Source organism: Sprattus sprattus (genome assembly GCF_963457725.1).
Source record: "Sprattus sprattus genome assembly, chromosome: 6".
NCBI classification, from domain to species: Eukaryota; Metazoa; Chordata; class Actinopteri; order Clupeiformes; family Clupeidae; genus Sprattus; species Sprattus sprattus.
This window is the reverse complement of record NC_137925.1, coordinates 27,752,328-27,763,925: the sequence shown is the minus strand read 5'-3', so window position 1 is coordinate 27,763,925 and position 11,598 is coordinate 27,752,328. Positions and strand designations below refer to the sequence as shown.

The 11,598-nt window shown below is 39.9% G+C and overlaps 3 protein-coding genes across 3 annotated transcripts; 2 read left to right on the top strand and 1 right to left on the bottom strand.

Annotated features, from left to right (window-relative positions):
- Positions 1 to 2,071: 2,071 nt before the first annotated feature.
- tmx2a (thioredoxin-related transmembrane protein 2a) lies at positions 2,072 to 5,123 on the bottom strand. The gene is made up of 8 exons (XM_080840369.1): positions 4,849 to 5,123; positions 4,692 to 4,752; positions 4,430 to 4,543; positions 3,830 to 3,906; positions 3,540 to 3,646; positions 3,322 to 3,387; positions 3,104 to 3,233; positions 2,072 to 2,674 (listed from the first exon to the last, which is right to left on the bottom strand). The coding sequence occupies exons 1-8, from the start codon at positions 5,035 to 5,037 to the stop codon at positions 2,495 to 2,497; spliced, it is 924 nt and encodes a 307-aa protein (XP_080696495.1). The 5' UTR covers positions 5,038 to 5,123; the 3' UTR covers positions 2,072 to 2,494.
- pmf1 (polyamine modulated factor 1) lies at positions 5,044 to 8,555 on the top strand (the record flags this gene model as incomplete). Its single annotated transcript, XM_080840922.1, has 6 exons — positions 5,044 to 5,072; positions 5,332 to 5,565; positions 5,892 to 5,997; positions 6,493 to 6,593; positions 7,119 to 7,314; positions 8,396 to 8,555. 6 exons carry the CDS (start codon positions 5,044 to 5,046, stop codon positions 8,462 to 8,464), a joined length of 735 nt encoding a protein of 244 aa, XP_080697048.1. The 3' UTR covers positions 8,465 to 8,555.
- Positions 8,556 to 9,078: 523 nt separating this feature from the next.
- med19a (mediator complex subunit 19a) lies at positions 9,079 to 11,468 on the top strand. The gene is made up of 6 exons (XM_080840416.1): positions 9,079 to 9,423; positions 9,678 to 9,800; positions 10,042 to 10,175; positions 10,345 to 10,441; positions 11,076 to 11,170; positions 11,258 to 11,468. Exons 1-6 carry the CDS (start codon positions 9,204 to 9,206, stop codon positions 11,321 to 11,323), a joined length of 735 nt encoding a protein of 244 aa, XP_080696542.1. The 5' UTR covers positions 9,079 to 9,203; the 3' UTR covers positions 11,324 to 11,468.
- The last annotated feature ends 130 nt before the right edge of the window (positions 11,469 to 11,598 follow it).

Below are 11,598 nucleotides of genomic sequence, written 5' to 3'. Positions count from 1 at the left end.
CACACTTCTTGAGGTTGGCAAACGTGAAGCTTTGTATGCATTAGTGATTACTGGCCTGGTTGAGACTCAACGCGTATGGGGGGGGAGACAGTGTGGGCTGAAGGCATTTCGAAAGGAAAGAGGTTGTGTTTCACCCTTTTTCATCCCTTTACTGAAGCTGAAGGTTTTTTTTTCATGAGACAACAGAGAAATAAAGACAACAAAATAAATGAAATATTGTCTCTTTATTGGAACCCTTTTTTAATTTATTTATTGAACATCTTCGGGATAAACTGTCTCTGGCTTTGTAGTTGTAGAACATGTAAATAGAAGATGTTTTTGGTTGCTGTATTAAGACTTAAGCTGTTTTTACAAGCAGCAGATTTGAACATGAGAGCTCAGAGACGAATCAGAACATCAGGGGTGACTCAAGGGTCACACTCTCCTCAGACATGATATGTGTACCAGTGAGCAGTTTGGGTTTTAAAATGTAAAAGAGCTTAAGTCATCAGATAATATTAAAATGTGTCTAGACTTTTTTTGAGACAAAAATAGATATGTCAAATATTTATCGTAACTACACCGCGTTCCACATTATTATGCAAATTACACTTTGCTCAGATTTTCCTAAATAGTAATGCACATTCAGTCAGTATAATTTTCAAGTCATCAACTGTAAGAGTATAATTCAAATTTTATTGAACAAACCTCCCAATGATAACAGTATTTTTTCCTAAATTAAAAAACTCAAAATGCAGTGTTCCAAATTATTATGCAGAGTTTCGAAGTCTCAGAGTTTCAAGATATTTTATAGGTTGTAAAGAACTAAAAATTGTCATTTGTTGAATTTGCAGCATTAGGAGGCCATATTTACTGAAATCAAAAAAAGTTTTAATCAAAAACATCTTAACAGGTGAAGTTACATGTTAACATAGGACCCCTTCTTTGATCAACTTCACAATTCTGGCATCCATTGAACTCATGAGTTCTTTGATTGTTTCTGCTTTAATGTCTTATCAGGATGCAATAATAGACTCCCAGAGCACCTGATTGGATGTGTACTGCCTTCCACCCACATAGATCTTTTGCTTGATGATGCTCCAAAGGTTCTCAATGGGGTTAAGGTCAGGGTAAGATGGGGGCCACACCATGAGTTTCTCTTCTTTTATGCAAAGAATACCTCTGGGGCATTGGCTGCTATAGCCAATGCCCCAGAGGTATTCTTTGCAGTATGATATGGTGCATTGTCATGCATAAATATGACTTTGCTATGGAAGGTGCGGCTCTTCTTTTTGTACCACGGAAGAAAGTGGTCAGTCAGAAACTCTACATACTTTGCCGAGGTCATTTTCACACCGTCGGGGACCCTAAAGGGGCCTACCAGCTCTCTCCCCATGATTCCCGCCCAAAACATGACTCCACCACCTCCTTGTTGACATCTTAGCCTTGTTGGGACATGGTGGCCATTCACCAACCATCCACTACTCCATCCATCAGGACCATCAAGGGTTGCACGGCACTCATCCGTAAACAAAACAGTTTGAAAGTTAGTCTTTATGTAGTCCTGAGCCCACTGCAACCATTTTTGCTTGTGAGCTGGGTTTAGCGGTGGCCGAATAAGGTTTAAGGACACTTGCAAACCTCTTGAGCATCCTACATCCTGAAGTTCGCGAAACTCCAGAGGCACCAGCGGCTTTAAACACCTGTTTGCTGCTCTTCAATAGCAATTTAGTGGCTGCTCTCTTAACCCTACGCATTTGTTTGGCAGAAATCTTCCTTATCTTGCCTTTGTCTTAACGAACCCACTTGTGCTGTGAATCAGTGACAAATTTCTTCCCCGTCCGATGATCATGCGCAATTCTTTTCGAAATATCAAATGTTGTGATACCTTGACCAAGGTATTGCACTATTTGCCGCTTTTCAGCAGCAGAGAGATCCCTTTTCTTCCCCATTTTGCCTGAAACATGTAGCTTGCGTACTAATGTGGAACATCCTTCTTAAGTAGTTTTCCTTTGATTGGGCTCACCTGGCAAACTAATTATCTCAGGTGTCTGAGATTGATTTCAATCATTCAATAAGCCCTGAGACACAATACCACCCATGACTTTAATTGAAAAACAAAAAAAGAAATGTTTATGACCCTTAAATCCAATTTGCATAATAATGTGGAACGCGGTGTATATGGTAAAACCATATACATTGTCTTTGAAGTATGAATTATTATAAGCCCTCTAGCGCTGCAATCGTCACATCACAAGCCATCTGGACCCAACTATTGAATGCAAGCGAACCAGACCTGTGGAATAATACCCAAGAGGGAGACAAGAACATGGTCCTTACGAGTGTCGACATTCATTGACTGATACTGATGAGATATAAAAGGCAGATAGCAGTTTCATCATCCAGGGTCCATCTATTACATGACAATAATGCATTTACAGTGGCTTTACTAGTCTTCGTTAAGTATCATTCAGCAGAGCTTGAATTTCTTGAGATCTTTGTTGTGTTCGTTCCCCTACTGGTCCTTCTTAGATTCTGAGTTCTCTAACTGTTCGCTGATTGGCTCTGGCTCGACAGGGTCCTCTCCTGCCTTCGAGGGTTGCTCCGGCTCTTGATCGCTCTCACCTCGCCCCTTGTCGAGCTTCTTTGATTTCTGGTAAAGTTCATTCAGATTGAACTCCTGGATGATGTTCTCCTGCACATCACATGTGAACAACAGAACAGAACATGTCTAACAGGCTGTGACATTAAAACACATTTAGAGGATTATAACTGACACGCTCGCAAGTCTAGGCCATGCTTTTCAAGAATATATTTCAAGATCACTTAGCCCCTGCTCTCATCCTACTCCTGATGGACATAAATCGGAATGTTAACAGTCTACTCGTTAGTGGTTAAAGGTGACCCAGTTAATATATTTATAATAATGAAGAACAAACTAATTGAATAGGCTCATATGCTCATTTCAGTGTTAAAAAAATATATTGAAACATACAAGGTACATAAGATATTTAACTTAATTTGTGTAACAGTTGTAACTGAAACTTTATCTTCATTACAAATATGTGCTCATTGTTATGTTAAAAACTGCATCGTACTAACTCGTGGCTCATGGAAACAGTACCTCAGTGAAAGTCCAGGACACGGCTCTTCCTTTCCTGTCCACATGGGGGCGCCGCATGAGCTCACTGCCACCTTGGAAGGCGATCAGGGAGGGCAGCTTTTTGGTAAGTGGGCTGGGCTGCACATGATATCTGTGAACATGAGGAAAGACAAAAGGCCAGTGTCAGCAAACTAGCACATCATGTCTCAAGTGAGAGAAGTCACAGAGCTGAAACTTACTTCTCAGCCACTTCTCCAAAACGACCAATGTCTACCTTTCCGAATCGCAGAAATGTAGCGTGATATCTGTGAAATAAGATGAAAGAACTTGTATTTATGCCTTTATGTTGTGAAATAGGCTGAGTCAGAATTCTCTGGAAGTTTCTTAACTTCTTCTCAAAATCTAAAAGTCTTATCTAGTCATAATGCTCTTTGTTGTGTGTGTGTGTGTGTCTTACTTGAGTGACAGCTCTGCAAAAACAGGGGCAAAAGCCTGACACTCCGGGGACCAGTTGGCGTAGAACTCAACAATCCAAGTAATGCGACCGTCTTGCTGTAGCTCATCCTAAAGAGTGATAGATTTTTGAGATTACATTACACCCGACGGTGAATCATTTGAATACACCAAGCAGGACATGTTGTGATGCACTAAATATTTAAATGCAATTCCATATTTGAAGATATAATTTAATGAATAAAAGGGTCTTTTACCAGCACAGATAGCAAGAACATTTTGTGATGCACTTACATCAAGGGTCTTGTCATTGAAGTATGTGATATACTCTGGCCCCATGTACACTGGAGGGGTGCAGGTCATCACAAAAACTGTTGGGAGAGAGGGGCCATTATTAATGCTTTGATGGAGCTCATCCTGAATAAATAATAATACAACTTCATTTACTGTATATAGCACCTTTCATGCAAAACAATGCAGCTCAAAGTACTTAATGACTGACAATGACTTGAATGTTAAATGTTAAAATATTCAAGTATTAAAATGCAATTCCATATTTGCAACTGTGACTTTTTGAAAAGATTATCAGGCCATCTGTAATGTCAAGCAAGATGAATAGGGAGGAAATTGTGCTTTGAGTGGGCATATCACTATTTCAAACAGAAGATTATCTAAAGGTATTAAGAAAATATTTAAATATGATCTCAGTTGCATGCTATCTCACCATGAAATGCGTGTAGTTAGTTCATGGTAAAGAAATGTATATCAGGAAAGACGTTTATGTGTCTCACCGTTCAAATAAATGAAGAATGATACACACATAAATATAATTTGAGAAACAAACATGGTGCAAATGTTAGAAGATATCATTTAATGAATCAAGGGGTCTTTTACCAGCACAGATAGCGAGATAGAGCAGGCCCAATCGCAGGTCCACCCTGAAGAATAGGATGACGTTGGCCACTTTACTGAAGAGTAGGACATTACCAATATGATGTTCCACGGTAACTGCAACAAAAAAAATACTTATGAGGCTCCACAGTTACTGTAACTGGCTGTAACTTCAAACACTTACAACAAAATAACAGGTCTTTTAATGTGTCCGTGCTGCCTAGAGCCCGCAGGTCGAGTAATTATGCATTTGGTTGGCACTCACATGCTCTGCGATTCTTCATCATGACGATAGCACTGAGAAACATCAAAATCTCCACCTCTCTCTGACAGAATACAGTTAGTTAGTGCAGGCCTGACACACAACTTTTATTTGGGAAAACGCTTAAAGGCTCGGTGAAATTAAGTAGTCTGCTACTGACCCAGTCAAAATCGCATGCGTTGCCATCTTCTCGTTGTGACGGCAGGTTTTCGCAAAGGCCCGGACATTTGCGAGTCACAAGAAAAGCAACTGATATTAAAAATGAGGTTATATAATATGGCTTTAGAAGCCATTTGTAAATCCGCGGTAATTCAACAAAGAAAGCAAATGCTCCAGTTAATAAACCCATCGAGAAATGTGGAGCAGGAAAGGGAACGAGGAGAGGTAGCTGAAATAAACTCGACTCAATGGCTCATATAGTACCATGACACAGCTGTTGCGTGGCCCAGTTTGAATGAGTGTCACAAATGTGGAGTGGTTATTTGGGGCCGAGGTTGGGCCACAGCAGGTTGGGCAACTCCTTAGAGCTGTTGCTGTCCATCTGTCAAACTCCTGTTCGACTGTTTTCCTGAGCGGGCTGAACCTCGAGACGTTCCGTAGGTGGGTGTTGTTTTTGTTTTGGCGCGGAATTACGGAGCTCAAGCTCGTCTTCGGAAAATATTTCCAGCAAGATCGGGGACAACAGTGTAAATATGGATGAGGATGTAGTAGAACACAGACAATCCACAGATAACTCTGTGAATCAGGGCAGTGTCAACGACGATGTTTCGGCGAACACCACAGATAAATGCACCAGTTCGGCCCCGCAGGCGAAGAGACTGAAGCTTTTCAACAAAGTCATGGAAAAAAGCTTGCAACGACTTGTAGCGGACGCCAGGTACGTTTTGTTTTAGTATTTAATCAATGTTACATATTGATAGCCTGTAAATAGGAGCGTATGCATTATTGTGGCCAGATACACATTGAACATAGCTATGTTAGGCTGGCTAAAGTTTCCATCTAACTAGCAAACCAGTTGTGTTGTTGTGATACATGCACTCTTTCCTAATCAAGGGGAGGGGCTGTTGGGTCACACTGTAAGGTTGTTCAATTTAACGGAAGCGCCTGATAAAATTGTAACAAATGCGAATTTATGTACCCCTTCTAACGAAACGATTTTTTTTATTCTGGCTGGGCATCTTTGATTTGTTTTGTGCCTTGAAGTTTCCACAGGTTTGCGCACTCATTCCACCCCTTCTACAAGCAGAACCCACATATGACTAAAGCCATTCATCAAGAGTTTGTCGCTAGTCTCCAGAAGAATATTCAGGTTTGTGTTCGTGTGACTGCCACTGACTGTTACTCTGCCATGTTACTCACAGCTGTTAATAAATCTGTTCATTGTGTGCAACAGCAACGGTTAAGTGCAACTTTAGGTTAATAATTCCCTTCATTCATTATTTTGCATGAAAGGTGCTATATAAAAATGAAGCTTTATTATTATTATTATTATTATTATTACTTAGCCTCAGATAAACACAACTGACCTCATACTAACACGCCAGTGTACACAACAATGCTAGGAAAGAGGCCTTGCCTTTTCAGTGATCCCCCTGCCCAACCTTTATGCCAAGGTTACATATTTCCAATACACTTAGCCAGTGTCCTGGTCCAGTGTGTGAGGTTTAGTAGTGTATGTGTGTGTGTGTGTGTGTGTGTGTGTGTGTGTGTGTGTGTGTGTGTGTGTGTGTGTGTGTGTGTGTGTGTGTGTGTGTGTGTGTGTGTGTGTGTGTGTGTGTGTGTGTGTGTGTGTGTGTGTGTCTAGGATGACATCAACAGGGTGGTGGAGGAAGGCGAGCTGCAGTGTAAATTGGATGAATTGGACAGACTGTGTGTCCTGGCAAAAGATAAGACTCAAGCTGCCTGGTGAGCCTTGCTGCTATTAAGAGCTCAACTCATAAAAACAATGCATGCATTGAGTGTTCATAACATAATAAAGCGGTCATTCAGTAATGTTTGTGTTATGTAATAAGACTATGAACACAATTACAAGGGTTATTACAAGACACCTTAAAATGTGAACATTTAGATGATGAAAATGAAGGGGGGCAGAATTGTCACAAAAAATATGGCTGACAAGTGAGAGGCTATTACTGCCGTTTTGTGTCTCTCTCTTCGGCGCTATTTGGTCTAGGACTCCTAAATGGAGTAACTGAGGGTTTAAGATTGATTGGTTTATATTTTATTTTAGCCATGTTTATTATGCTGTTAATTTTGTGTTTACAATCACATTCACATTATTGTATGTGCAGTAATCGCCATATGAGCTGTTTTTTATCTATTTTTTCTGAGTATCTGTTTGAGTCATTATTGTTGTTCCCAGTTGTCTGACTCCATTTGGCAGACTCAATTTGTCTGACTCTATCTGGCGTACTTGTTTCTGTGTTTCAGGCGTCCAAGTGGTCACCCAGAACAGGACGTGGGTAGTTTCCTGACTCCTTATTATAAGAAACAGGACCTCTACATGAGGAGGGAACTGGAGAAAATGCGAAGAGAGAACGCAGCACTGGCTGAGAAGGTGCGGGAAGGACGGAGTGCCATCGCTAACACTGAGCAGCGCATCACAGCTGCTGTGGACGGGTGGAAGGTGAGGGCCGGAGACAACACTGGCAACCTCAAACTGAGTGGCAAAAATAACTACAGTATATTACTATCACATTGCATTATATCACATTATATTATTATCGCATAACATTTATATAACATTTTATTATTATCACATTACATTATATTATTATCACATTACATTATATTATCATCACGTTGCATTATATTACATTTTATTATAACCACAATACATATATTATTATCACATACCATTTTATTACATTTTGTTGTAATGATGGCTAGAGTGATGTAGACATTCAGCAATAGAGAGGAGATCTTTCTTCATAGTGTGTAAAAATATGGAATAGCAATGAATTGAACTGAATTTTTTGATATGTATGATTGTTTATTGTCCAAATAAGCATAATGGGGAGTTTATAAAGTATAGGAGCACAACATCTCACTCTCCCTGGATTGATTCATACCAGAGGGACGACAGTATTGACATTATTGCCAAACTGACACTGGATGTACTTTTGACAAAGTTTTTGAATACCCTCAGTATTTAATTTCAGTGATACATTGGTTTATTTCAATGGGTAATAATGTTTTCTGGAAAACTGTAAATAATGTGAATAGTAAAGTGAGGTTATTCTGCAGAAATTTGAAATGGTGATTTTGTCTGTTGAGATTACTAAACGATGCCAAAGATAACATGTCTTGGATAGGTACTCCAATGGAAGTGGTACAGTCTTGTTTGTGACATAACAGCAAATTAATAATTGGATCACACCACTACCATGAAACATGAAAGGTCAAATAAAATTCTCTGTAAATATCCCAAACATGGTGGGGTTTAACACCAACAAGCTTGACATTGTGCCGGGTTAGTGTCAGAGCAATACATGTAATCACATCTGAAGTGGATTTACTTTGATCCTTGGGTTTGGACTAGAGTTGAATTTTGAGTTTGAAGACGTAGTTGATTGGCACTTCTGGCCGGGTCACCACGGTTAGTGCCATGAGTACAGTTCAGTTTAGTCTGTCACTTTTCAGTTCAGTTGATTCCCACTGATTTTTTTCCCTCTCTGATTTCACTTCTCGTTCACATCTCTTTGCAGGCGTCTGTGGAAGATCTGGGAGCCTGCATCTCCTCACTCTGCCCAGATGAGAGCTTTGAAGAACTCTAATGTCTTAGAAGAACGGGAACTCTTTTGTTTGTTGTGTGTTCTTTGTATTTATGTTTACTAAATGTACTATTAAAATCAGATGTTAAAGGTTTGTTTTGCTTGTTTGTGTCACAATTTTTTTCATATCTCTATGTTATCTATTCTACAGCACACATATTTTAAATTCATTGATCATAATAACACAATGTTTTGAACTGATCAAGACTGTGTCCTTGTATTGTATTGGACATTGAACATACCTGACACCTGAATGTGTTGTCTTTTCTTCAGGCTTTAAGAAATGTGGTTGCTTTGTCAGGCCAGAAATATGCAATAAAAATGTCTAAAAGTCATAGAATACACAGAAATGTTGCAGTCTCTTTGATACACCTATGATTTGGTTATGTTTTGGTCATGCAGTAAGATTATAACTGGTATTTTTTTGCTTTTAACTTTTAATTGCACTCTTGTATTCTACTCGACAAAACATTTGTCTGGGTGCGAGACATAATATAAGAAGATAGTTAAAATAAAACGCCTGAGGGGGCAAAACAAAACATTTGACCACCAAAGCATAACGCTATTATGGTTTATATTCGTTGTATTACGGTAAAGTAGGACTCGTCCAGGAGCTTTCTCGCTAGGCTTCTGTGTTAGATCGCTAAGTTAGCATACGAGAACACAGTGTTTGGGAAATCGTCTGGAAGTCTTGGATATAATTGCACGTTATGTTACTTTAAATGATATTGCTATTTCAGCTATGACCGAAATATTTTCGACATTGTTTGGCCAAAGTGAAACTCAAGCACCTCCGGGCTCATCGGCAATAGGTTTTGGTCCAGGGAAACCACCGCCACCCCTTCAGCAAAACCAAGTGTCAATGCCGGCTCAGATACCACCACAGCACGGGGATGAAGGGCCTGCTCTGCGGAAACCTGGTGTCATGAATGAACCCTTTTATTTGCTTCGGGAACTGCCAGGTATTTTGTCTTCAATCAGAAATAATCATATTTCTTAATCCGTCAGTATTTTTTACAAATAATAGTATGTAGCCGTCAGTAAACTTGAACATGATCGAGAAGTCAGTAGAGATTGTGAGCTATTGTGGGAATATACTGATGCTATTAGCAGCTAATATTATGCGAAATGCTAACAGTGGGAGTCATCCAGCTCAGACGGTTACCTTGTAATCAAAACATACCATTCCTGCCATCGGCTTTCTTTTTATCCTCAGTTGGCAACGATCTAACCGGAAACACAAATCTTATCACACATTATAACCTGGAACATGCATACAACAAATTCTGCGGAAAGAAAGTCAAAGAGAAACTCAGCAACTTTCTGCCGGAGCTTCCAGGTACGTGTCATCCTTGAAAGAATAACAACCGTGTGAAATGTATTTAACCTCAACTGTCTGGGTCTATAGCGTGTGTGGCAAATTACTTGGAAGTGTTTTCGGAAATGTCTGTGTCACGTACATAATGGACGGGTTTTTCTTTCCTTTTTTCTATGTGTTTTGTGTTAAAAAACACGTCTGTCAAAGAGTGCAGAACACAGTTCACGCATGTCAGGTCGTAAGGTAATGTGATGTTTTTCAGGTATGATTGATGTCCCCGGTGTGCAGGATGGAAGCTCCCTCAGGTCCCTCATAGAGAAGCCACCAGTGTGTGGCAACTCCTTTAGCCCGCTGACTGGAAACCTTCTAACTGGCTTCAGACTTCACACTGGACCGGTAAAGAACATGGACTACACACACATGCTGACCACATTCTTTCACATGTGTATACCCTAACACAGTTGGAAGATGTTACTTCATGACACAACCCTTTTTTTCCGTTTGCTGTTTATATTCCACCTGTCACTCTTTCATGTTCTGTTTGTGCGTGTGTGTACCTGTCTAGCTTCCTGAGCAGTACAGGCTGATGCATATTCAACCGCCAAAGAAGAAGAGCAAGCACAAACACAGACACCATCGACCACAGGACCCTATTCCACCAGGTGATTGTTCTTCTTTCACATTTACCACAGAGATCATTCTTAGCCACCCTGGCAGGAGGACTGCCAATGGAAACTGGCGTTTTGGCTATAAGTGGGTGCATTTACATTTGAATCTGAATGTACACTGTCCCTCTTGATCAAATAAACAAATTGGAAATTGGATTGGCATTCTGCAGTAGGGACTGATGACTGATGTTTCATATTAAGCTGACAGTGTAGGTTTGGAGGTGGTCATTCCTTGAGGCCATTAAGCTGAAATGTATAATTTTATTTAATTGTTTAAGACAAAGTCTAAACAAAAGCAGAAAACGTATTGACACCACCGTGAGACATTCTTCTCTCAACTTGTGATTGGTCCTTTTAAGTTAATTAATTAACTGAAGATAAGAAGTTATATGGTCTTCAAAGGGGTTGTCAACATTTTCATGCCCTAGATATTTTTTTAATTCAAGGTAACAAATTAGATGGGTTTTGCCTAATTGTTGTGCTTTCATTTTCAATAGAGCTATTGTATTGTGGATGTTTTGTGTCACCAGTTGCAGTTCTGCAAGGCAACCACTAGAGATCAGTAGCTTCAAATGTATGTGAATTGAATTAGGAGAAGCCTAAACATTCTGTATGGTCTCGTTCACAGAGACACCGTCAGATTCTGATCCCAAGAAGAAGAAGAAGAAGAGGGATGATGATCCTGACCGCAAGAAGAAAAAGAAGGACAAGAAGAAGAAGAAGGTGAGATAATCCCCGATCTTAAATATTCTTCCTTACATCCTGGTTGATTGGCGTCAAGATTAATCTCTCGCTCTTAATCCATCTCAGAATCGCCACAGTCCTGATCACCCAGGCCTGACTAACTCCCAGCCTGGCAGCAACAGTCTGAGATAGGCGGAGCCAGCCAGACGGAGACCAGTGTGTATGTGTTTGTGAGGATGTGTGTGTGTGTTGTATGAGACTGCTTTGGGACACGGATGAAGAGAATCCGTATAGATCATTGTACAGATCACTGTATTTACAGTCAACTCAATTTAATAAACTTTTGATAAAACTTTGTTGTGTGGATCATCTAATTGAGATTTTTTCTTTTATGTTTAGCATAATTAATTGATATCTATTCAAATGTTTTACTTTGAACATTTACTGTAAATACTTTGAACAGGCAG